Genomic DNA, 27622 nt, shown 5'->3' with positions numbered 1-27622 from the left:
AACTAGCGACCTTCTCACTGTGAGGCGATCATGCTACCCACTGCAGAAATTGTTATATAATTAATAAACCAGTTTTACATTATACAAAGTTTTATGTATACTATTAGCATTTTATACCAATTCTTTACATAAAGATAAGAGAGAGGCAGTTAAAATATAAAAATACTTTTTATTCAATAAGCATTTTTATAACAAACATAAAACAAGTGTTCATAAATCAACCACAAAACTATAATCTCTGAATCTTAAAGAACAAGGCAACTCTCAATGAGTAATAACATTTCTAGATAACATATCTAATTTTGTGAACTCAATTCTCTTTATCCTGATAATTCCAAGATAAATATCCAAACATATACTGCACAGTGTCTATAGAGACCCCTAAAGACCCATAGAACCAAATTATTGAAAAACACAGGTGCAAATTTCAAAACACAAACAACTATGACGTCCATTCCTGAACATTTGATGTAATGTAGACTTGATATGAACTGTATGTAGTGCATGACATGAAATATACCTTGGTGTCAAAGTCTCTTTGGATCAATGAAATGAACATCAATCAATAAAAAACATGATGAAAATAAATCTCTAGATCAAAGCAGAAAATGCTGTCATTATATTCAAACATGCACTTAAAATACAAACAAATTGTATTATTCTCTTGATTATGAACTCCAGCAAGAATTCACATTGCACTTTTTCACTAAAACACTGATCGGATTATGCTTTTGACAGATACCTGCCAAAAAACACAACAGCAGAGGCACAACATTACAGTGTAAGTACCAAAAAATGTAATAGTAATAATAAATGTAGGTAAAAATAAAACATTCTATGTCTGTGCTGGTTTCTGGAATGACTGATCTGAATTTCATCTTTGGTTAGATTCATACATACTTGAAAAAGTCAGTTTTATGTAAGGCAAATTAACCTTATAGTCATTACAAATCTATGGAAAAGAAAGAAATCCCAATCATCAATGTGCAAAATGTACTTCTACCACACACACAGGTAGAAGGAAGTGTCTTGTTGTGTGAAAACACTCAATCAGCACTTGTTCAGACAGACTCCATGATTTTTCAACCATGCAACACATATAAAGTGCTATTAATGTGAAAGCTTCCTGACATCATATGTCAAACTCTCTCTGTGTCCTCACTGCAACAATAAGATTGTCTTAGAATACAAACAAATAAAATAGAAAATCTCAGTTTCAGCAGCTTGAGGGATTTTTAATCTGCATCTGGTGTAAATCTCAGCAGGTTGGAAGACTCTTGTCTCTCTGAGTGTGTTGTTGTGCTGAAGGTCAGTATCTTCAGTGCCTTTTTAAAGCTTATGGGCGACTAAGCGTCTCTTCTGCGGCCACCATCATGGCATGGAAACGGGAGTTTTCATCGGCCAGCAAGTTTGAAGGGGTGTCAAACTCCAAAATCTGAAATGATAAAGAAGATAATATGTCATATGAATGTTTCATCACAGTATATGGCTGTCATTAATAATGTAAATCTGTGTGAGGAATGTGTATTTTTCCAATTTATACAGTGAATGACTAAACAGTAGTTTAAATCAAAGACTATAGAATACACAAGACTAAAGCCCCGCCTACTAGGGCAGGAGCCAATCATTGATCGCTATATGTTGAAAAAAGCCTGCCTTCTAGTACAGGAGCCAATCATCGATTGGTATAGACCAGGCATGGGCAAACTCGATCCTGGAGGGCCGGTGTCCCTGCAGAGTTTTGCTCCAACACTAATCAAACACACCTGAACACCCTAATTAGTGTCTTCAAGATCACTAGAAAGCTACAAGCAGGTGTGTTTGATTAGGGTTGGTGCAAAACTATGCAGGGACACCGGCCCTCCAGGATCTAGTTTGCCCATCCCTGGTATAGACTGACGATACTCTGGGGGAGGGGCTTGGACCAATCGTGAGTTTCTGCAGATTTTGTGTGATTTGAATGTTTAGAAATGACACTAAAGAGACAGTTGTTGTTTAATATCATGGGGGTTCCTAATATGAAATTCAATCGTAAGCTTGGCAAGCAATTTTGGAGAATTTGATGTTTCCCCATTTAAAGAGATATAGCATACTGCCCGAGAGGCATTTCAAAGATGGCCGCCAAGTGAAATGACTTGCCTTAAAGGGACTTTGTTTATATTTACTGTATCTTTATTCATGTAATTTCTTCAGTATTGGTATTACTGTTAGACCTTCATAAACAATTCAAAGCCTTGTTTATTTAATTTGTTCCTTTGCTTCATAGTATTGCTTTATACTACAACATGGAATTTGTTTTCATTTCTTTCTTTATTGTACATTTCTAAAGCCTGTTATATCTCTTTACTTTCTCCACAAGGAAATAGATTTTTTAACTCATAAATCTTTAAAGACAGCCCGGTTGTGAGGCTGTTAATCGACTGTATATGCTTTTGTTGAATCCATATATTCACATTTATTAATCCTCAAGTCTCTCCATGAGTGGAGAAAAACTACAATACCCATGATGCTGTGCAGACAATTCCACCAATCACAGTGTGATAGTAAACAATGTGCTACGTCCACAAATATCAAAGGACATAATTTAGTTAATCTCTCTCTATCTCTGTCACTCACTCACTCAAAATTATTTACAGTACATATCTGTATGCAATAAACCTGAAATATACATTCCAATGGATTCATCCAGCAATTTTGAATGAATCTTTTTAGATTTCTCTATCCTTTGTGGTCATTGCAGAGCTTAATGGGACTTTAGTTCTTTGTCTCTTTCATTCATTTTCTTTTCGGCTTAGTCCCTTTATTAATCTGGGGTCGCCACAGCGGAATGAACCGCCAACTTATCTAGCTAACTGCACTGAAAAAAATTATTCAAAGATGATTCCTTGGATTTACAAATTTTCTTTACGTTAAGTGGTTGTAAACAATTTATTTGGGCTGAATTTAAACAAACAAATTAAGTTGAACATTGCTCAATTTAATTTGTTTGTTTAAATTCAACACAAATAAATTGTTTGCAACAGTTTTGCATGCAACACTTTTTTCAGTGTGGGAAACGTCCCTTCACACTTATTCGCACTCTTACACTATGGTCAATTTAGCTTACTCAATTCACCTGTACCACATGTTTTTGGACTTGTTGGGGAAACCGGAGCACATGGAGGAAATCCACGCGAACATGGGGAGAACATGCAAACTCCACACAGAAACGCCAACTGACACCAGCAACCTTCTTGCTGTGAGGCGGTCGTGCTACCCACTGTGCCACCGTGATTCCCTCTTTGTCTCTGTGCCTTGTATTATTTTTCTTTGCTTTAAATCAAAGTTCGCAATGATTCTCCTCATAGTTGATTGGTTTATTGCTCATGTGCTGTACTGTTGTAAAAAGAGAAATCCCTCTGGAAAAATACAATGAAAAAAATACTTCCAGAACCAGCATGCTGAAAGAGTGACACTAATGCACTCTGCAGACTGTTAAAGGTCTCATGAAATGCTTTGAAATGTGCATTCCAATGTTTGACATAATGTTAACTGAAACATGAAGAAAAGGTGGGACATTGTGTAGCTCCTCCACTTAAAAAAAAAAAAAACAGCCAATAGCATTTAGTTTTACCACAGCTCTGCCAGTGAGAGTGGTTGAGCTCAAGCACATCAAATGAAAAGCAAATGTGAAGCCTCTTTAAGGGGGCAGGGCATGTCAGATACTAGAGAGCATTTGATTGGTTAAGATTTAATGAAAGACTGAAATATGAGGTGACGTGAATAAAACTGTTAATCCATCTAGGCCAGGGTCAGGAACCATTTTTCAGCAAAGAACCATTTCAAATTTTTTTGGCAAATGCATTTTTTTAAAGAGCCATTAGGGATATATATGAAGCATCACATGTTGAGCAAGTCCATGTATTAATAAAGGATAATTTGTAGAATTTCTTTCTTTGCACCACTCATGAACATTGTTTGAATTTTATGCAAGGATACCATCGAAATGTAAGTTGCATGCCCTTTATTGGTGTCGCGATTCAAGTTAGTCCACAGCGCATCACACGCGCATTGGTTGAAACATCCTTTTATTCTTATTCATTTTGCTGTAAAAATATACAATAAAAAGGTCATTTTAATTGTATTTTCGAAAGGAAACAGATTTTTATTGACAGTTTTATTTTTTTATTGAAGGGAGACAGCTGGAGAGCCACATATTTTTGGTCAAAGAGCCACCTGTGGCTCCCGAGCCATAGGTTCCCTACCCCTGATCTAGGCGAAAGTGTTTTATATCTTCTAAACACAAATTTTAGCACTGTTTTGAAGCAGACTAGCTTATAGACATCTTAAAAACGAACAATACTGATACTAAAATCTAAAAAAAAAATTATTTTAATTTCACAGGAATTTAATATCCAAATATTTTTTTGCTCTAAACTCTGTTTCTAAATATTCTTAATAATAGTTTAAAAATGTGAAAACTGAGTTGACAAAAACTACACTAAATACACTTTTTTTGCACACGACAAAACACACACTTTTTTAATCAGTTTTGCCCACATACCTGTACAAAGTTGAAGGCAAATAAAACCCCTCCTGTGAAATGTGTATTATTTTTCTAATTTCAAATTGTTAAAGTGATGTTTAACAGAGGAATAAAATTTTCATAATAATTCCTATAATATATTTTTTTTCTGAAGAAAGTCTTATTTCTTTGAGTTGCCTGAAATAAAAGCAGTTTATTCATTAATCAAATGATTTTAATTAAGGTCAATATTATCAACCCTCTCAAGAATTTTTTTTTCCATTGGCTACAAAACAAACCACTGTTGTCCAATGGCTCACCTAATTAACCTAGTTAAGCCTTTAAATGGCACATTAAGCTGGAAGAACAAAATTATTTTGTACTGTCATCATGACAAAGACAAGAGAAATGAGTTATTTCTTTTGAAAATTATTTAATAAATCAATCAAGTTAAAAAATGTGTAGAAAAATCTTCTGTCTGTTAAACAGCACTTAACTGTTAACATTTTGTAGGAGGGCTAATAATTTTGACTTCAACTCTATATAGAAAGCATATAAAAAGCAAATAAAGTTCCTGCTTTAAATGTACCAGTAATCTTCTGAAAAAAAAGCTTGGTCATCATTCAAGGTAAGAGATACATTTGTGTAAAAATTAAACAATATACATATTCTGTATACTTATTCTGTATATTCAATATACCTATTCTGATATTCTGACAGGTACTTGGTAAAATATAACATAATAAGTGCTCATACTAAATTGAATGATATTTTAATAAAACTAATTTATCTTGTTGTAAAATGGGAAAACCTTGTTGTTTGAAGCCTAGTAGCAAAGTAGAAAGATATCAAATGAATGAGTGTTTTGGAGCTGAACTGTGATCCCTGAAGTCTTCGTGAAATCTAAATTTGAAATTCCCACAACATTAATAAAACAATTGATAACAAACAAGTAATGATGTAATGGATACATATCAGACATCCCTACTCATATATTGTGCCCACATCCACTTTAGGTCACTGTATGATTATGACTGTATGAGACGCACCTGCCCCTGGTCCAGCACCATGATCCTGTTGCAGCCCAGCACAGTGTTGAGACGATGGGCGATCACTAGAGTCGTGCAGCCGCTGAAAGAGCTGCGAATAGTGTCCTGTATGAGGCGGTCCGTCTCTGTGTCAATAGCAGCTGTTGCCTCATCTAACAGTAGGATCTGAAGGACAAGATCTCAAGGTTACATGTCTGTGATCATGAATGTCAGAATCAAAATGTCTTTAATGGTCAGTAGTTTAAAGAAACTGTGAAAAGACTTGATGGGCACTTGCAGGTTTCATGCTGTACTTACAGACTAATTCCAAAATGGATTGAGTTAATTTGTTTCCTCAAAATTCTACACACAATAGCCTATTATGACAATGTGCAAAAAGATTTGTTGAAATTGTTGCAAATTTATTAAAAATAATAAACCTGAAAAATCACATGTACATAAGCGGCAGCAATTACAGCCTCAAGTCTTTTTGAATATGATGCCACTAGCCTGGCACACCTGTCTTTGGGAATTTTTGCCCATTCCTCTTTGCAGTAGCTCTCAGGCTTTATCAAGTTGGATGGGAAGCAACAGTGTGCAGGCATTTTCAGATCTTTCCAGAGATGTTCAATAGGATTTAGGTCTGGGCTCTGGCTGGGCCACTCAAGGACATTCACCGAGTTGTTGTGATGCAACTCCAATGATATTTTGGCAGTGTGCTTTGGGTCACTGTCCTTCTGGAAGATGAACTGTCGCCCCAGTCAGATGTCAAGAGCACTTTGAAGCAGGTTTTCATTCAGAATGTCTCTGTACATTGCTGCACTCACCTTTCCCTCTATCCTGACTACTCTTCCAGTTCCTGCTACTGAAAAACATCCCCACAGCACGATGCTGCCACCACCATGGCATGGAAACAGAATGTACCTGAGCTCAATTTAGAGCTTCACGGCAAAGGCTGTGAATACTTATGTATATGTGATTTCTCAGGTTTTTTATTTTTAATAAATGGGGTTTTGTGTGTAGAATTTTGAGAAAAAAATGAATTTAATCCATTTTGGAATAAGGCTGTAACATAAAAAAAGTGGATAAAGTAAAGCGCTATGAATACTTTCCGGATGCACTGTATGTTTTGAAAAGAGCCATCATTTTAGTTGTCAACAACACTTAAAACCCATAATTTTATTAGTTAAAAAGTAGTCGAATCAATAAAGAACATTCACCTCCTAAATCTGTAATCCTAAAATTATTTTAAATCTCATTCATTAAATTTCCTTCGGCTTAGTCTCTATATCAGAGGTCGCCACAGCTGAATGAACCGCTAACTATTCCGGCATATTTCGGCCCTTCTGGCTGCAACCCAGTACTGCGAAACCTCATTTACCCATACACCCTCATTTACATACACACTTATACACTATTGACAATTTAGTTTATTCAGTTCACCTATAGCCCATGTCTTTGGACACAGTGGGAGAACATGCAAACTCCACACAGAAATGCCAACTGACCCAGTCGTAACTCGAACCAGCAACCGTCTTTCTGTAAAGTGACAGTTCTAACCACTGAGCCACCCTGCTGCCATTATTTTAATTGTAATTCTAATAATTTTAGAGACTTTAAATTTACATAAAATAGAACTGTCTATAAGCTAAACTAATGTTTGAAAACAAAGCTAGGGCAGAGAGAGCAGTGCAACTTTTTTTCCTTTAAGAGGAATTATTTATCATAGTGAGGTGTAAGTCCATGTAAACTGTGATGTTACATCATGCCCCTTTCTGGTATTATTGCACATACAGTAGAAAACCTTCACAGCTTTACATTATAAGCGATATAAAAAAATAAGATAAAAGTTGAACATTCACTGTCTGCCATGTGGTGGCAATGTTTCGCCATTGTAAAACTGTTGGCATTTACTACAATTGCCTCTCAGCTGCAGGGGGAAAACAATAACAAATGCAAGCAATATAGTGAGACTAACCACATAATCAAATATAGTTATTGCAGCAAAATAAACAGCTTCATCTATTTTAAAAAGGCAGAAGCAAATGCTAACTCAGGTTGCTGATTATATTTCTGTCACCGCTGTCACCAACACCAACATCCTTGAAAATCTTTTACAAAACTATTTTAAACACTGTAAATACAGGTATGAATAAATAGTCTCAGGCTACATCGAAATTTGATAATAAGCCACTGATTTGTATTCAACTGACTGCACAACTTTAATCCACATAGACCAGGTAAAGCATACTCTCTTATAACAACAACAACAACCACAACAAATCCTTCATAGCAGCTTTTATGTGACATTCTTACATCCTATACTTTATGTGAAGTCGGAAACAGTTCAATAGTTCACCCAAAAATGACTGTGTTGATGTTTCAGATGTTGTTGCAAACCTGCAGAAGAAATGTTAGTAACCATACCATTTCCATTCTCACCGTCTACTTCCCCTGCATTTTATGTATATATAATGTAGGTCTACAGGCCCTTAACCAGAATAAAATTCGCCATAAAGAATTACATGCACAAATGTGCTTTTCACACAAGCAAACATCGTTCTATCTCCTTACCAGGAAGATACTATTCACACATCATAGCAAAATACACTGATGTCGATCACTGGAATTTTTTTAAAAGCAGTATCATTTTCTTCACCCACCTGGATGAGGAGAAGCCCTTTCATTTCGCTGTCTGTCAAATTTGATTATATTTTTTAAAACTTGTGAGTGATGGGCGTAAGGAGATGCTCACACAGAATGTTTTTGTGCTTTATAATGTGAGACGGAAAATTAGTAATACTGTGTTCACTGCATGGTCCATCCTGCAGCTCTGATAAATGTAAAAGTATGCAAGCGCCAGATGCAGTGGGGCAGTCATGCTTTTGCCTACTGCATGTTTACATACAAACAGTTTAGCAGCAGAACTTATCGACTGAGCTTATGACTAGTCTAAAGTAGAATCTTTACCTCAGTAACCAGGGTTGGGTGTAATGAGTTTAATTACAAATTAATTACTGTAATTAAATCACTTTTCTACTGAAAAAGTAAAGTGATTACTCTTCATTTTTAAACTTAGCCTAAATACTGTAATTAAATTCAACAGCTCTGTACAGATCACTTAAGAGAAGCAGGGTAATTGTATCTTTTGTTATTCAAATATATTTTGCAGAATGAACCTATTCAATCATTCGTTTTCCTTCGGCTTAGTCCCTTATTTATCATAGGTCACCACAGTAGAATGAACTGCCAACTATTCCAGCCAATGTTTTACACAGCGGAGACCCTTCCAGCTACAACCTAGTACTGGGAAACACCCATACCCTCATTCACCCGGAGGAAACTCACTCGAACACAGGGAGAACATGCAAACTAAACACCGAAATGCCAATTGAGTCAGCCAAGACTCGAACCAGTTACCTTCTTGTTGAAAAATATAAGGTATAAATTCAAAGAATCAAAGTCATTTTTACTCAGATATTTTGCATAACCCAGTTTCATTCATTCATTCATTCATTCATTCATTCATTCATTTTCTTTTTGGCTTAGTCCCTTTATTAATCTGGGGTCGCCACAGCGGAATGAACCGCCAACTTATCCAGCATATGTTTTACGCAGCAGATGCCCTTACAGCTGCAACCCATCACTGGGATCACACACATACACTACGGTCAATTTAGCTAACCCAGTTCACCTGTACCACGTCTTTGGACTTACACAGAACTGACCCAGCCGGGGCTCGAACCAGCCTCTTGCTCTGAGGCGATTGTGCTACTCGATGCGCCACCGTGCATCCCTATAACTCAGTTTGTTAAATGATAAAAATGATGAATGTTATAAAAATGTTAAATTTATTCGATGGCAATTGCAGAAAGCAACAATGAAATGAGTAAGAAATTTATGTCAATATATGGTATGTATGAAATACAATGGTACAGAAAGGCCTCTTATGATACTGTTCTGTGCCTTTTATGGTACAACTGAAATGAACGTACACAATTGTTCTCATTTAAAAGGTACAAAAGCGTTGAACAGCTCTTCTTTATCACAATACCTATGAAAATAAATATTACTGGAAAGGCAAAGTGATTTATGAATAATTTCCATTATAAAACATGAATCATCATTTAAAAACATCTTTAAAACCTTTTAAACATTTATTATTAATTTCTATATTACAAAACATATACAAAACTGGTAAAATGTAAAACTATAAGTATTGTAAACTAAACATTTAAGGCATTTTAAATAAATGTTTGGTAAGCATTTTAACACTGTTTAGGTACAAAGTGACTTGTCACTATGGTGGTACCTCAGATTTGTACCTTTGATGAAGGTACAATATTGTATCTGCAGGTTTTAAAAACCAAAGGTATATTTTGGCTCTCCATGGTACAAATAATGTCCTTAAAGGTACAAACTGCAACGGTACAAATTAGTTTCTTTGTCTTAAGGTACTATTCTGTTCCATAAAAAGGTACTGCCCCAGTGACAAGGGTTGTAGCTTCTTTGGTACAACATTGTACCTTTTTTTCTGAGAGTGTAGGGATTTTAAGCAGTATTGAATCAAATTACATTTCCGACATGGCAGTTAAAAAAGTGATTTAAATAAAATTTAAATGATTTATTTAATAATTAACTACTTTTTTTGAAGTAACACTGGCCACCACACAAGAAAATCTAAAATAAAATGATACTAAACATGGGTTCACTTTTAAATAAGATGAACAATATTTGAGCCCTTGGTGATGTGCCGATGTGCTTTGAGCATCCTAAGTTCGAGCCTTCCCAATACCCCCTCTCTCTCTGTCCAGCTTCGCTTGTCTAGCTACTGTACAGTTGTAATAAAGGAAAAAAAATTATAAAATAAAACAAATCAAGCAAGACCTTAAGCCTTCTTCAATGGCTCATTTGGGCTGAAAAGCTACTATGTATATCAGCCTTTATTGACCCAATTAATCGAATTTCAGTCATTCATTGTACAGGAATATTTGAAAAACTTTAATTCCTTTGTATAGAAAGAAATGAAATGTCATGCACATGCAGTGACAGAGAACTGGTGAAATATTTAACACATGGAACGAGATGACTCGTCTTTTGTTTTTTTAGGTAGTGGTGCATTTTTACAGCTTGATAAATGTTGGCAGTGCGGAACTAATCTTCACTTGCTGGTGTAATAGAGACATTTTAGGTCAGCTTTTAAACTAAGAACTAAGAAGCAGCGCAATTAGCAAACCCTAAAACTTACAGTACATTTACATACATAAAAAAATAGAAAACTCTAATTGTTCATTGTGCCTGAATAAAAAGATCAAGTCTAATTTGAATTTATCAGATATAAATAAGCACATCAACATGGTCACTTTATTTAGCGTTCATGAAAACAACATTCAGATTTATTTATCATAATGATGTACTAAAGCAACTACTGTGTGATGAAAGGTTTTGATCAACTTCAAATGTTGACTACTGTATGAAAGAACTGGGGTTCGTTCTTCGTACCTCGCTTAAATGATTCAAGATGATTTGGCAGACACTGGATCTTTTAATCTTGATAACTGATCTCTGGCTAATTTGGTTCTTCAAACAAGTTGGCAAATCAGATTAAAATGTCTGGATGAACTGATCTGAGATCGCTGCGTGTGTTGTGAAGGACAGATCTATCGATCCTCGATATCATGATCAGCAATGCAACGATTGGCTGACAGCACAGCAGCGTAATGACATCATCTGATTAATATTCAATTATCCATGTGAGCAAAATTACATAAAATTAGCAGTAAACAGTTTGTTAAATATGATACGCAATAACTTTCCACATTTGTTGTCAGCTGCAGGCTTTACACGTTCATGTGTCAAGAGTATTTCAATGCATATCAATGTATAGTTCTACATAGGCCTATATAGGCCTACTCAAGTTTTTTTAAGGAATAACTGCATAAATTAATTTTGCACCAAAAAAGCATTTTGATATCAGTAAAGGTGTCTGCAACTTTTTTGAAGCATCAAATCACTGGTATATCAGCAGTCAAAACACGTGCATGACTGCATAAATTATTAACTTTTTTTAAGTCGAATATTGTGATGTACGCGTTTGTATCTAAAAAGTTCATATCAATAAATTTTCTCTTTGAACCACCAGGTGGCAGTCTTTGTAGTTTATTTTGGAGTGCAGATTGCATAAGTTTTATACACACATATACACACACACACACACATATGTATATATATAGTTAAAAATATATATTTACTATTTTCCCAAGTGCATATAACTACTGTAAGAAAATATCAGCATTCAGTACATACTTTCAATGTTTTCTTTGCTTGAACTGACCCAATCTAATCCTGTTTATTTGAAATGAGCCTGCTCTCTAGCAGGTTTGAGTTACCAGAACTGTTGCTATGACAACAAGTCTCAGATGAGTTTTAAAGAACTAAATGATCCTGGATCATGTCAAATCGTCAACATCCAAATCCAGCTAATTGAGTAATCCACATACGAAGAATGGACCCCTGGTCAATATCATTAGCCCCTTTTTGCTACAGATCAAAAAACTGTTGTCCAATGACTTGCCTAATAGCTAATGTATATGCAGAAGTATTCAATTCCATTTTCTCGCACAACGTCTTTAAATTATGAACTTTTATTTTACTCCAGTATTTTCAATGGAGTTTCTGCGCTCGTCTGCTGATCCTCACAGAGCGTGTGTGTAAACGGCTTTTCATCTCGTTTCACACTTGAACAATTAAATGAATGCTGAAGTCTATTTGACTGATTGTATTTTAATTACATTACAACATTGATGCTGTAAAAGGAACCGTATAACATTGAAAAAGTCACATTAACCGTTCACCGGAAATTTATAAGTATGGGAAGAAACACTAGCTGTGCATATACTCTACTGTCAATATTATTAGCCCCTCTTTGATTGGCTACAGATCAAAACACCGTTGTCCAATGACTTGCCTAATTAACCTAACTTACCAAAATATTATAATTAAGGCTTTAAATCGCACTTTAGGCAGAATACTTATATCTTGTAAAGTAAATATTTACAATATATCAGTGTAAGTATATTGTAAAATACTACTAAAATACTTTGTACTGTCATCATGGCAAAGACCTATATATATATATATTATAAAGAAAAGAATTTAAGTATTAGAAATTAGTTATTAAAACTATTATGTTTAAAATATGTGTTGAAAAATCTATCCATTAAACACAGGAGTGCTCATTATTTTTCTTCAGTTGTGTACTTCCTAGTTAAGATGTTTGTTTAGCATGAAGAGTGGGTTGTTACTTAGTTAAAGTGAGGTGAGAAACAGCGCTCAAGAGTGTTTCTGTTGTGAACAGTTACAGTACCTTGCTGTGTCTGAGAAGAGCTCTGGCCACACAGAGCAGTTGTCTTTCTCCCACTGAGAAGTTCTCTCCATTATCCGTCACTTCTGAATGCAGTGAATTAGGTAACTGGCTTACCTGAAACCAAATCATCACACAACACCTCAATCAACAGCAAAGCCATTTGTCTTTTTGAAAATCCTTCCATAATCTCCTTATTTCACTCACCATGTCTTTTATATGTGTTTTTTCCAGTGCTTCCCAGATCTGTGCATCTGTATATTGATCCCAAGGATCCAGATTTGATCTGTTGAGGAGATAAGCAAGAAAGTCTACTTATGCTGCAAGTGTACTAATGCTGCATTTCTTTTGTACTTTGTACTAAATTCAGTTCCCAGTATGACGTTTTGACACACTTTCAAGTAAGAGTTCACACTGTGAACTTTGGAGGAACCACAATAACTTTGACTCCAGAATCTAATATGGTTAATAAGTTTAAAACAAGTTTAAGGTTAAAATAAGTTTTTTTGTGTTGTTGTTGTTTATTAGCCTTTCAGTCAGACTTTCAAACATTGACGTTTGGCTAAAATGAGACAAAAGAAGGCTAAAACAAGATTCACAGGTTGTCAGTAAAAATCTAATAGACATCTAAAAATAGTCCAAAAATAGACTGACATATGAATGACAATATATGTGTGGTCTGTCCAGTCTCTCTATTTAGTGACAAGGCTATTCTTGGAATATTTTCAGACTTATTTTAGATTAAATTTTCAGTTTCAGCCAATACATCTATGTTTAGATATCTGTTTGACATTTATTAAACACACACATGCACACGCACGCGCACACGCACACGCACACACGCACGCACACACACAAACACACACACACAAATGCTTGCTTGGTTATGTCTCAGTAAATCCAGTGTTAAAAAGAGTAATATCTGTGGACAAGACACGTCAATATGTGAGCAAAACACAGCTTCTTTCTGTATTTTCTTTTTTTTTTTTAAATTAAACAGAAAACTGCCTTCAATGGACTAATCTGTCTTGGCCACCATTTACACTTGGTATTAAGAAGCATTTCAGTCCAATGCCAAGTGGACAACTTTTGAGTCTTTTGTTTAAAACTTTTTGTCATTGTCCACTTTTGACCATTTCCAGGCTTCATCAGAAATTGATTCAATGGGGTATATACACAATAAGTCAGCCAGCCCCAGGGCTTCTGGTGAATTGTCATCCCATACAAAATCGCAGCGTTTAAGATCTGAATTCTTTCAAAAAAAACATTGATCTTCACTGGCTGAGATATGATATAACGTGGGTATCAGACCAAACAAGAAGCACTACATTAAATAATATTTTTCCGCGCCATGTCTTTAAAATATGGAAATTAATTTTACCCCAGTATTTTTAAATGTAATTTCTGCGCTAGCTTGCTGTTAATGCAGCGCATGGGTCTTTCGTATCTTTTTACGTTTTTTTTTTCGTATCTTTTTACGTCGTCGCTTCAAACTGCCTGCTGATTTTTTCTCCCCTCTTTGCTTTTTTCCACCTGTTGCGAATGTGAGTTTCCCATGCGTATGTCAATTCTGACCAATCAAAATGCATTTCAGGAAATTCATCAAGCCAATGACTGATGTGGATGTTGTCATGTGACTGCATTTTGGTTCGTTCCAACTGGTTCAGTCGGTCTGATGTGAAACTGAACGGCTGGAAAATGCTACAGTGTAAAATTTCGAACCTTGGTCTGGACCACTGGAAACATACTACAGGTGTGTAGTTTATAGTGTGGTTAGTTTTTTTTTAATAGTATCCTTCATGTTACTGAGCGCTCCCATGAATGTGATGTAGAGTTTGATGGGGAAAAAACTAATTTTACCTCATGGCCTCTTTATTTAATCCAATCCATTCCAAATGGAAAAAATGTACTCTAGTCCTCCATTTTTTTGTGGTTGAATATCCTATTTTCTACCGAGGTACTGTACATCATACTACTCCAGCTGTTAGCACATGGCTAGTCTTGGTAAAGTGACGTGTAGCGTACCTGACAGTACCGATGAAAAGAACCGGCTCTTGGGGGATGACTGACAGCTTGCTCCTCAAGTCCTCAAGACCAATGTGAGCGATGTTGACACCATCGATGATGATTGATCCATGGCTAAGCTCCGCTAGTCTGAAGAGTGCGACGCCCAGTGAAGATTTCCCTGAAGAAAGAACCAACCTGTGTCACAACTGATTTCCTCCACCAGTAATACGACTCACAGTACAGACAAAGACAGGCAACATAAGATAGAATGAAACAGTCAAACAGACAAATATACCTGAGCCCGTTCTCCCAACAATCCCTATGGTCTCCTCTGGAAGAATGCTAAAACAGAGGTTCTTCAAAACCAGGGGAAGACCATCCCGATATCGCATCTCTACATTCTGGAAGGTGATTTGTCCATCCGCTGGCCAGCTGGACGAGGAAGCAGAGCATCCAGTGATCTGTCGAGGACCTTCACTTTCCAGGTTCTGCATAAACACATGGCATAATGATTATACGGTGTACTTCACAGCTCAACAAGACCATTACTGGCTTCATTAATCACTGTAAAATGCTCTCCATGAAGACAGCTGTACTGTTGTGCTTTGATAAGTGCCTCGTGAAACGAGTGGAGTCACATGCTATGATGTTCTGGCTGGTAATAAACATGTCCCATGATCCCTGCTGAGCAAGATGTAGCTGCCTCACTATGCAGCGTGGCGACTGTTGGGCTTGACGGCCTTTCATTTTAAAGCGCCGATGTCCTTTGTGCGCTGTGCCAATTGAATAACAAATAGTCTGTCCCTTTCTATTTTCCATTGACAGCCAGCACACATGTGTCACCTTTATGTAATGATTGATCCGCTCCACTGATGTAAATCGGGCTTCGGTTTCAGAAAGGAGCCTCACGGTGAACTGAAACAGACCGGTTAGCTGGATATGGGAAAGGAGAGAAAATGGGCAGTGAATAATAACCATGAGCAACAGTGAGCAATACTAATGAATTATGGCACAGTAAGCTTCTTGTACAACACCAGGCTGAGTCAGATGGAGAGCAGCGCACCTGTACGGCGTAGGAGAGGGCCAGGCCGGCGTAGGCAGGAGAAATGTGGCCATGCATTAAGACGATGAGAAGGGCTACTGTGGTGATGAGGGAAATACTGATGAGGTCCAGACGCACAGCCAGCCATCGCATAGCACAGCTGAACAGATAGTGGCACGCTTGGTTTGTGTCAAGCAGGGCTTGATACCTGGTGGAATATTATAGATATTTAGACCAACAAACATATTTTGAATCTTGCAGTATAGGTTACATAGCTAACTCCAGTGTTTAGTGTCACAGAAATCATTCTAATAGACTGATTGATTGCCTAAATGAGTTTAATTTATTTTTTCAACTGTATTATTTTTCTTAATTTTCAGTTTTTTTTTTTTTTTTTTTTACTTTTTTTGACCAAATTTTCTTTGAAGGAAGTGTTTGTTCGCATTCATCAAACCTCACTGCAAATTTTCACAGTTAGTTGCTTAATTAGTTAGTAACAGTAAGTAAAGTTCATTCATTTATCCATTCATTCATTCATTCTCCTTCGGCTTAGTCCCTTTATTCATCAAGGGTCATTAATGGGTCAACATTTTCAGTAATGTTAGTTTGTGTAATACATGTTTCAGTGAAATGAAGCATGTATTATGTATGTATTTAAATAATGTATATGAGCAATTCCAGTGTTATGGATGTGACATTTGCAGTAAAAACTCAACACATAAATTCGCATAGAAAGCATATGTTAACATTATATATCAATCTGTAAACATGTTTTGTACTTTAAATTAAAAAAATAAACATGCGTTATGGATGTGACAAAAAAAGTCTGTGAGTTTACAGTATACAACATACTTTGTAGAAATTCTGTCAATTAAACTGCACAACCCAAAAGAAACAATGATAATCAAAAGGGGAGGAGTTGGCTCTCTATAAAACAAAAATGATTGGTTTTATTTTATGTAATATTTTCACATTTATGAGGAAAAAGTGTCGTTATGGATGTGACATCTCTCCGTTATGGATGTGACAGATGTGAAATTGCCAATTGTGTGACTTTAGTAAATCAAAATGCATCTGTCAATGTTTTCAAACTATTCTATTTGGAGTATTTCTAAATTACTGTAAAATACTTGCTTTCATAAAAAACCCATAAACGGTTTTCTGTATTTTGGTGAAAACTTAATTTTTTTGATGGTAAGGTTGACATTTGCACGGAATTGCTCATGTATTGAAATATGCATGTATTTAAATAAAATCTCATTTATTAATGAAACATATTTACTTTTTCAGTGTTTTGAGGGATGTTTAGCCTAGTGTGACCTACAGAAACCTCTGATTAGTTATTTCAGAGGTTACTATAGGTCTCTGCCAACTTATCCAGCATGTTTTATACAGCCAGTTATTCAGCCACAACCCAGTGCTGGGAAACACCCATACACTCTCACATTCACACACATACACTACGGCCAATTTGGTTTATTTAATTCACCTACATAATATCGCATGTCTTTGGACAGTAGGGGAAACCGGAGCACCCAGAGGAAACCCACGCCAACACAGGGAGAACATGAGAACTCTACACAGAAATGCCAACTGGCCCAGCTGGGACTTGAGCCAGTGACCTTCTTGTAGTCAGGCAAACCACTGCTAACCACTGAGCCACCTTAATTTATTATATAAAGTTATTTCTGTCAAATCTGATTGATCAATTAAGGCCATTGTACAAACTCTAGCTCATTGATTAGATGCTTTAAGGCAATATTACTCTGCTAAATCATCACGTTTGATATAAAATGCAAGTATAAAGCATTACAATCTAATTTAACTTTAACTATATTCTTTAAATTTGAATGTTTTTATACTTTAAAACAAAACTTTTATTGTAAAGTGTGCTTGTATTGTCATTTTTTAAAATAAATGGTAACACAACTCCCCATTATTATCTACAACCATTACATATGAGTCTGTCCTGATAATCACATCTATTTTGTATTTATGAATATGGCTTGGAGTAAAGTTTCATCGGCATAACTTCAGTTTTTCAAGTTCTGCAAAGTCATAGAGGGCATTCTGTTGTCTGAATATTACCTGTGTATGAAGTCAGCACCCCTGCCGTAAGCGTAGATAGTGGACAGTCCTTGCAGACTGCTGGTGATATGAGAGGTGAAAGGGGATTGGCTGATATTTTCCAGGCGCTTCAGCTCACGAATGAGAACCCTTTGGGTGAAAAGGACAATCAGTATTATTTTTATAAATATATATATATTTTTTTTCTTTCAATACCTGACAAAAAGTCAGCCAGTGATAGAATGTGAGCAGCGATATACGGCTGAGTTTTGATCAAAGCTCTGGCTCATCTCATCTGCTTATCTGTGTGGCTCACAGAGCTGCCTGTGATGTGACAGGTTAGTGGCTTATGAGATGGAGGCCCACAGGGGACAATAATGGTGAGACTGAGGGGATCTTCCTGCCTGAGCTACAGTCATTTCTGCCTTCTGAACTGATTTATATGGGGCTTTATGAGGCCTGTCACACGTCAGCACTAGCGCAGACAGGACAGCAGAGTCAACATGCAGCGTGAGGCAGAGGCAGGACAACGCTGACAAAAAACCAGCCACAATTCAGACTTTAGGTGTGTGTGTGTATGTATGTATATAATACTATATAAATTCTAAGTAATGAATCATGCTTTTCTTAAAAAAGGCCAAAAAAAAATGTAAAAAGACAAAAACCACCATACTGATTTTTGAATACTGATGTATGACAGGGTGCTAATTATACATTGACCATAGATATATACACTAGACATCATATACAGACCCTGAGCATGCGTCAATAGCACCGCCACATTTGTACAGTGCTCCCAGGACAAATGCCATTCAACCGCACTAGTCAAGACTAAGGCCAATCTGAAGATGCTGGACTTTTGCGTTGTGTACGGGTGTAGTAACGAGCAAACAAAGAAAACAAAGCACAAATGCAGAACATTTTATAGGTAAGATTTCGTTTTTACATGTTACGAACATTTGTGCTAAACAAGTATTGTCGATAATACAGTCACTTACTGCACTGATCATCAGGCAAAGTAGCACCAAAATGCACTAATTGTGAATCAAATTTATTTAAATAACATCTCGTTTATTAATGAAACATATTTACTTTTTCAGTGCTTTGAGGGATGTTTAGTCTAGTGTGACCTACAGAATCCTTTGATTAGTTGTTTTAGAGGTTACTGTAGGTCAAACTGTGCATCTAATTTGACTTTACTTTTAGGCTATATGTTGATACAAACACCTATTTTATGAGAGAAGTGTCTAGTGAAAACTTTTGATGTCTTTCAGTGCTCTGATCTGTCGTTTTTAGACTGTTAAATAGTTTTTCTCTCGCATAGAATGATTGATGCACTTATGCATTTACTATGGTATGAACCATTTAAGGGGTGGTCAAATGTATATTTATATTATTTATTACTCATTCGTTCATAATTTTCCTTTGGTTTAGTCCCTTTATTCATCAGGGGTCACTACAGCGAAGTGAACCACTAAATTATCCAGCATATATGTTTTACACAGCGCATGCTCTCTCAGAAATAAAGGTACAAAAGCTGTACCTTTTTAAAAAGTACACTTTAGTCCCTTACAGGTGCACATTGGTATCTTAAAAGGAACATTTTTGTACCTGTAATACATATTTTTGTACATTTAAGGTACTATGAAGTACATATTTGTACTTTTTAGGTATGCATATGTACCTTTGTGGTACAAACAGGGACCTGAAAAGGTATAAAAGTGTACCTTAAGAAAAGGTACCACCTCAGTGACCGCTTTTGTACCTTTATTTCAGAGAGTGTAGCTGCAACCCAGTACTGGGAAAATCATCTATTATTTCAATCAGTAATATTATTTAAGATAAAAAAACCTTAAAGATTAATGCTGCAGTCACACTAGAGTTTGTGCCTGCGAAAGTCTGTCATATGGATCTGCGCAAAGGGGCAGGATTAAACAAGATGATTAGATATTAAAAAAAGCGAGCGATTGGTCCATATTCTGTCCAGAGAGGTCATGTTTTGATCCTCAATTGGTCTCGCGCAATCATGTGATGCGATTTTGTAGGTCAGAGTTCACCAAGCTTGAACTTTCCAATGCAGCGAACTGCAAAACTTGCCGCTTCACCTTGCGTTTCCGGTCTGACGCATTCGCGTGCGTATGAATGGAAGTCTATGGGGAGAAAAGTGCAGTGTGACCACAGCTTCAAACTGCTGTGCTCTCCAGCAGTGTGTTCTCTGCGGGAGATTCCTTCCTGTAGTTTGTTGTAATCATCAGCAGTGTTTTCTCTATTGGAAATCACTTCCTACTGAACTACATATCCCAGAAGTCTTTGCCACAATCACTCCTGCCACAGCTAATAGACACACACACGCAGCTGACACTCATAATCATTGATTAACATTACCATGCGATTTCCTTTCCTTGCCCTCCGTGTTTTAGAACCTTGCTTTGTTTTGTTTGTTTATTCCAGTCTGCTGCCTGCCTTTTTGACCATCTGCCTGTTTATCAACCACGACTCTGGATTTCCTGTATACATCCGTTTGCACCTGTGTTGACCATTGCTTGCATGACCATCCTGCCAATAAATCCTGTGTTTGGATCCTCACGCCCTGTTGTCAGCGTCTACTTCACGTTACAAAAACTATTTCTCACTTCTCCCCATTACAATGTATTCCAGTTAAATGTAATATATATATATATATATATATATATATATATATATATATATATATATATATATATATATATATATATATATATATATATATATATATATATATATATATATATATATTATATTTCACAAAATAATCAACATATTTAATTAATTAATGACTAAGAAGTTTAAAGAAATAGCACTTTAAAAATGTTTGTAACATAAAAAGAATTATGTAACTGATCCTTGCTAAAATATAAAAATATTTATTTCCAAGTATTATTTTACAATATATTATATAATATTATATTAATATTCAATCTGTCTGTCGGTCTGTCTGCCAATCAATCCATCTATCGAGTTGATGAAGATTATTAATAAACTATTTAATTCATTCATTAAATGTAATAATTATATTGGAAATTTGACAATAAATCTATCAATTTCCCACACACGCACACACACACACACGCACGCACGCACACTCTTTATTTAGTTCTACCTTTTTAGAGTTTTTGGCAGATTTGGAACGCGTTTTCATTCATTGATCAGCCTGACCTATATATTTGTTTCCATATATTTGTAAACCCTTGATGAATCTGACAGAGCAAACCTGGAGATTCGGTTGACGATGAAGAGGAAAGCCCCTAAAGGTATGATGGAGAACAGGAACCAGGGAAACACGGCGCCCACCACTCCCAGACAGAAGAGCACTAGTGTCACATTCTGGAGCAGCATTTCAGCCTGCATCGCCAGACGCACGTCAACTGCGCAAAGAGGAAGAACACAGAATCAAACAGACATCAAAACCGCTTTGAGACGCCCCCGTCATCCCGCATTTGAAAGGATTTGTGAGCTACGATAGAGAAAGAGAGAGAGAGGTTGCTCACCCTCATCCATGTCCTTGGAGAATCGGTTGAGGATGCGTCCCAGGGGTGTTGTGTCGAAAAAGCGCATGGGGCTCAGAAGTAGAGTTTTAAATAGTTTATCATGCAGAACCGAGGCTGCCCGTACTGTGCACTGCAACGACAACAACATACAGACAACAGTGTTAATAATGCATGCGCCCAGACACGACAAAAACACCAAGAAATGAGCCAGTGATTTAAAAACCTATAAAAGGCTTTAGTTAGGTTCTATTATGCTAATAAACAGATCAGGGATGTAAACAAACATTTAAACAGTCATAACAGTGAGATTATAATGAGGTAAAAATCTTGGCAAGCAGACAGGAATGCTTTTGCCCAAGATCTGTGAGCGCCGGCTGGGACATCGTATATATTGGGACTGGAAGTGACCAATGCTGCTTGACACTTCAGCACAGATCAATCCGCTCTGGTTAAAACTTTGGACCCAGTAAAGTAGGTCAGCTTTCTACTTTGTTAACATACATACACAGTACACTGGTGGAAAAGCCCACTTTTAACAGTGTATGTGCCACTTTAGAATGGGACAAAGCTTAAATGCAAATGCTAAACCTGCACATCATGGTCATGGTTAGCATTTTTCCGAGCACCTCATCAATCCCGGGGCCCAAGTTCTAGTTATGTTTTAATATGTAGAACATTTTTAAAATTAAGGGAGCATTTACATCATACAGTTTTCTGCTTTAATGGCATACAGTATGTGTTTTGATTGTTCATTTACAGCACTGGTTCCCAACTTTTTTTTTGACCCCCTTTCCCCTGGAAAATATAGTAAGGTCCCCTACAAATTTAAGGATATTATGGCTTATATAAGTTTGCAGTAAAGATGACAAAAAATGTTGTTTTCAAACTAACAATATGTTTATTACAATATCTAGATATGTTTAGGCACAAATAATAGCCTAATGTAAAATATAAAAGCAAAACATCAGTAGGCCATTTGTAACTGTAAGCCTTTGGCCTTTACAGAGCATCTGGAAAGTATTCATATTGCTTCACTTTTTCCACATTTTTTATGTTACAGCCTTATTCCACAATGGATTCAATTCATTTATTTTCTCAAAATTCTACACACAATAGCCCATAATGACAATGTGAAAAATGGTTGCAAATTTGTTAAAAATAAAAAACCTGAGAAATCACATGTACATAAGTATTCACAGCCTTTGCCGTAAAGCTCTAAATTGAGCTCAGGTACATTCTGTTTCCACTGATCATTCTTGAGATGTTTCAGCAGTTTAATTGGAGTTCACCTGTGGTAAATTCAGTTGATTGGACGTCATTTGAAAAGGCATACACCCGTCTATATAAGGTCCCAGGGTTGACAGTGCATGTCAAAACACAAACCAAGCAAGAAGACAAAGGGATTGTCTGTAGACCTCAGATACAGAATCGTCTCAAGCCACAAGGCTGGGGAAGGTTACAGAAAAATTTCTGCTGCTCTAAATGCTGCTCTAAATGAGCACAGTGGCCTACATCATCCATAAGTGAAAAATGTTGGGAACCACAAGGACTCTTCCTAGAGCTGGCCATCTACGCTGAGTGATCGAGGGAGAATGGTCTTAGTCAGGGAGGTGATCAATAACCCCATGGTCACTCTGTCTGAGTTCTTCTGTGGAGAGAGGAGAACCTTACAGAAGGACAACCATCTGTGCAACAATCCACCAATCAGGTCTGTATGGTAAAGTTGCCACACGGAAGCCACTCCCTGCCTGGAAATTGCCAAAAGGCATCTGAAGGACTGTCAGACCTTGCGCTCAAAAAATGCTCTGGGCTTGTTGTGGTATTGGGGATAAATCACCTGCAAATGTCTTATTAATTTGGATGACCTCATGCATTTTTTTAGCAAGGACTTAATTCAGATAATGCACTGTGGCTGGGTCAGGAACTCTTTGCTTTGAGAAAATTAAAAATAACATTTCGGGTTTCCAGTATTGCTAGTGCTGTGACGCGAAATATGTCCTCACCTGGGTCCAGTATGCTTGGGTCATTACTATTAGCTGCTGAAGGTGAATAAGTTAGACTCTGTCTTTTATGTGGAGGACGGATAACAAATTTGTCGATTTTTTTTGGTCAGCCTGTTGTCATCTGCAGACAATTAAAAAAATATATTGCTTAATGGGGGTACTAATATTGACCCTAAAATAGGTTTCAAAATATTTAAACCTGCTTTTATTCTAGCTGAAGTAAAACAAATAAGGCTTTCTCCAGAAGAAAAAATATTAGAGAAAATACTACAAAAAATTCCTGAATCTGTTAAACCTCATTTGGGAAATATTTATAAAAAAAAAAATAAATAAAAAAAAAAATCACAGGAGGGTGAATAATTTTGACTTCAACTGTATATCGTTTTGAATGATCGTGATTACAATTATGACCAAAATAATCGTGATTATGATTTTTCCCATAATCGAACAGCCCTAATGGAAGTAATTTCTGAACAAAACAATTCTGTCATTTCGAGTCATAAAGGGGAAATAACGTGCTTAAAATTACTGTACAGCGCATCAGAAACAGAAAACAAGCATCGTCAGCTGGAACGCTGTTAACGCAAAGGCCACATCTCATCACAGACAGCTTTGTTAATTACAATGAAAGCAATCTAATTTTGGCCCAGTGTACAGATTGTATCCAGCATGGACATCATGTCTCACCCAGCACTCATAAGGCATGAATGTCAGCACGTAGCACAGCAGCACATACAAAAACACGATTACATAAGTCCACATATTCTCAAATACATGTCAGTAAAACATCGAGAACATGCCAGACATGACTTCACAACAAAACTCCTCATGTCGTGCCCACAGGAAAATGTGTTGCCATTAGGATTTGATGGTTTCTGGCACAAAGGGACACATTCATTCCATTAATAGAATATGTAAAGTTCCCAAATTTGCAATCTTACCTCTGGGTAAAAAGAGATTAGCCATCATGGAGGAATTAGTGAATACAAGTGGCACACAATTACACAGACACATAACCTCTCTAATGTGCTGTCGGGTCTGCTTAATGGAGAAGGGGGCAAAGGGTCCTGAGGGGACACATATACACAACCCCTCCAGCTGAAAGTCAAGACACTGGACAGATAAATGGGTTAAGCCTGGAGGCAATTTCAATTAAAGAGTGGGAAAAAACTGGATGAGAAGGAGAAAAAAGCAGACACTTGGCAATGTCATGGACTGCGGAGCAAGGATTTGGTGTGGAAACGAAACTGAAACTCCACTGTGCTATGAATGTGGCTTCTCAGCAACACATTGGATTGGAAGACTATACACTCTCAGAAATAAAGGTACAAGTGCTGTCACTGGGGTGGTACCTTTTCGAAAGGTACATATTTGTACTTAAAGGGTCCTTATGAATACTTCAAGGGTACATAATAGTACCTAAAAAGAACACAAAACTGTACCTCTTGAAATTTTTAGGTACTAATATATACCTTTGAGGTACCAATATATACCCTTTAAGTACAAATATGCACCTTTATTTCTGAGAGTGTACCGCTGTAGGAAAAATGCTTTAATTGCAATGCCCCTTGACAGATTACAGGTTCACTAAGCAGTATCTTTTAACCACAGTGTCTGAAACATACATACTTTAAGCCAATCAGACATGTCTAGTAACCACTGCGGAGATATCAAGATCTTGTTGAGCACACTTGTTTTGGTGCTTTCAAATATCATCATTGATTGGCAAAATTAGCTTGGTGCACCTTCATCCTGGTACACTCAGGCAGTGAGGATATTGAATGTGTTCAGCATGAGAACAGCAATCAAATGAAAAAATAAGTATAATTGAATCTAGGGCTGTCCCGATCAGGTTTTTTTGTCCTTGAGTCCGAGTCATTTGATTTTGAGTATCTACCGATACTGAAACCCGATCTGATACTACTATAATACATAAAAAAGAATAAAAAAGAGGGAAGAAATATATCCAGGATGTTTGTTATTTTTTATTTAATTCACCTTGTGAACAATCAAGTAATAAATAACAAAAATTCTTCACCTCTTGCAATCCCAACTTTACATATCTCACAGTTTGCTATGGCAATGGTGTCATCATCAACTTTATAATACCTCCAGACCACGGTTGCGGTTGAAAGTTAAAGAGAATTATTTATATTATTTAATACATTTCCCATTTATTGTATTTTATTGACGTCTACTCCTATCCCAACCCTCAACCCAACCGTCACAGTAATGTAAAAACAGTAGTTGTACCGAGTATTATGTTATTTATTAAATTACCAAAAACATTTGTTTTTTTTTACCCCCACCCCAACCCTAAACCCAACTGTCACAGTAGTGTAAAAATATGAATTACTGTTATACAGTGTCACAAAAATTATGCTATATTGATGTGCGTATCAGCAGCTGTATCCTATCTAGACTTTATGACATACTCGTGCTTTCTGCTTCTGTGTTCTACTTTGCCGGCATTTAACCAATGGCATCTCTGCAACAAAGTGATGTCATGCCGCAGGCTTTGCTGTTTCTGTGTGAGATCAAGAAAGAGGTCTAACTCGAATATATATATATATATATATATATATATATATATATATATATATATATATATATATATATATATATATATATATATATATATATATATAAATAAATGTGTGTATACATATACAGTTGAAGTCAGAATTATTAGCCACCCTGTTTATTTTTTACCCAATTTCAGTTTAACGGAGAGAAGATTTTTTTTAACACATTTCTAAACATAATAGTTTTAATAACTTATATCTAATAACTGATTTATTTTATCTTTGCCATGATGGCAGTAAATAATATTTGACTAGATATTTTTCAGGACACTTCTATACAGCTTAAAGTGACATTTAAAGGCTTAACTAGATTAATTAGGTTAACTAGGCAGGATAGGGTAATTAGGCAAGTTATTGTATAACGATGGTTTGTTCTGTAGACTATCAAAAAAAATATAGCTTAAAGGGGCTAATAAATTTGACCTTAAATGATTTTTTTAAAAATTAAAAAATGCTTTTATCCAAGCTGAAATAAAACAAATAAGACTTTCCCCAGAAGAAAAAATATTATCAGACACACTGTGAAAATTTCATTGTTCTGTTAAAAATCATTTGGGAAATATTTAAAAAAGAAAAAAATTTGAAGGGGGGCTAATAATTCTGACTTCAACTGGGAAGTAAGGTCCAATTCCGATCGAGTCTGAAACCATGTGATCGGGCCCAATTTCCAATCACGTGATCGGATCTGGGCATCCCTAATTAAATCAAAACAAAATTTAAAATGTTATAAGTAATTAGAAAGTGAATTTTTAACCATTACTGGTGCAATAGAGTTGGTCCTAGAGACCTCAAAGTTGGTCAGAGCTCTATTGACAACGGGGCCAGGGGATAATGTGTTAACATATTTCCTGAACTAAGGTAGGATTTCTTTTTATATGTAATTATTTATACTTACTAATTTATATATAATTTATATATAAGTTGGTGGTTCGTTCCACTGTGGTGACCCCTGATAAATAAGGGACTAAGACGAAGAAAAATAATGAATGAATGATATAATTTGATGATAGTAGATGACTCAAAAGTTAAATGTCACCCATCCCTATAAGTGTGCCAATTCTCCTCATTTTTCTATGTTTGCTTCTATGGTGTGCCATTGACTGCCAATTGAGAAGACGATGAAGAAGAGAAAAAACAGAAGTAAACATATAGGTGTGATGGACTGCAAACCAAGGCATTGATGTGGAAATTAAACTGAACTACGTAAAGTACACTGTGAAAGTTGTTTGTTGATATCAGTCTCCCAGACTATACCGCTGTTGGCATAAAGACATTAATTGCATTGCCCTCTTGACAGATTAACCTGGTACAGTCTGGTAGATTCAGGCAGTGATAAACATAATACGAGCAAAGAGAAAATTAAATAAACTAAGTTTCTTTTTTCTAGATCAAAGAGAAAAAGTGAATTTCTGAACTAGTGCAGGTGTTATAGAGTTAGTTCTAGAGACCTCAAAGTTCCACCGAGGACTATCCCAAGTGTGTCAAATGTCATCATT

At 36.2% G+C, this 27622-nt stretch overlaps 1 protein-coding gene across 1 annotated transcript in view; it reads right to left on the bottom strand.

Annotated features, from left to right (window-relative positions):
* Positions 1 to 149: 149 nt before the first annotated feature.
* The window catches only part of wu:fb13g09 (ATP-binding cassette sub-family C member 5), a 77689-nt gene continuing 50216 nt past the window's right edge, over positions 150 to 27622 (bottom strand). The window contains exons 19-29 of the mRNA XM_056471708.1: positions 21539 to 21668; positions 21262 to 21415; positions 18033 to 18161; positions 15966 to 16152; positions 15746 to 15835; positions 15198 to 15390; positions 14921 to 15080; positions 13103 to 13181; positions 12899 to 13012; positions 5554 to 5718; positions 150 to 1435 (exon numbers count right to left, since the gene is read on the bottom strand). Of these exons, the coding sequence (XP_056327683.1) occupies positions 1337 to 1435; positions 5554 to 5718; positions 12899 to 13012; positions 13103 to 13181; positions 14921 to 15080; positions 15198 to 15390; positions 15746 to 15835; positions 15966 to 16152; positions 18033 to 18161; positions 21262 to 21415; positions 21539 to 21668 (1500 nt within the window). The 3' untranslated portion in view covers positions 150 to 1336. The remainder of the gene's footprint in view (positions 1436 to 5553; positions 5719 to 12898; positions 13013 to 13102; positions 13182 to 14920; positions 15081 to 15197; positions 15391 to 15745; positions 15836 to 15965; positions 16153 to 18032; positions 18162 to 21261; positions 21416 to 21538; positions 21669 to 27622) is intronic.

This window comes from Danio aesculapii, chromosome 14 (genome assembly GCF_903798145.1).
Source record: "Danio aesculapii chromosome 14, fDanAes4.1, whole genome shotgun sequence".
Taxonomy (NCBI): Eukaryota; Metazoa; Chordata; class Actinopteri; order Cypriniformes; family Danionidae; genus Danio; species Danio aesculapii.
This window is presented reverse-complemented; position numbering and strand designations above follow the sequence as displayed.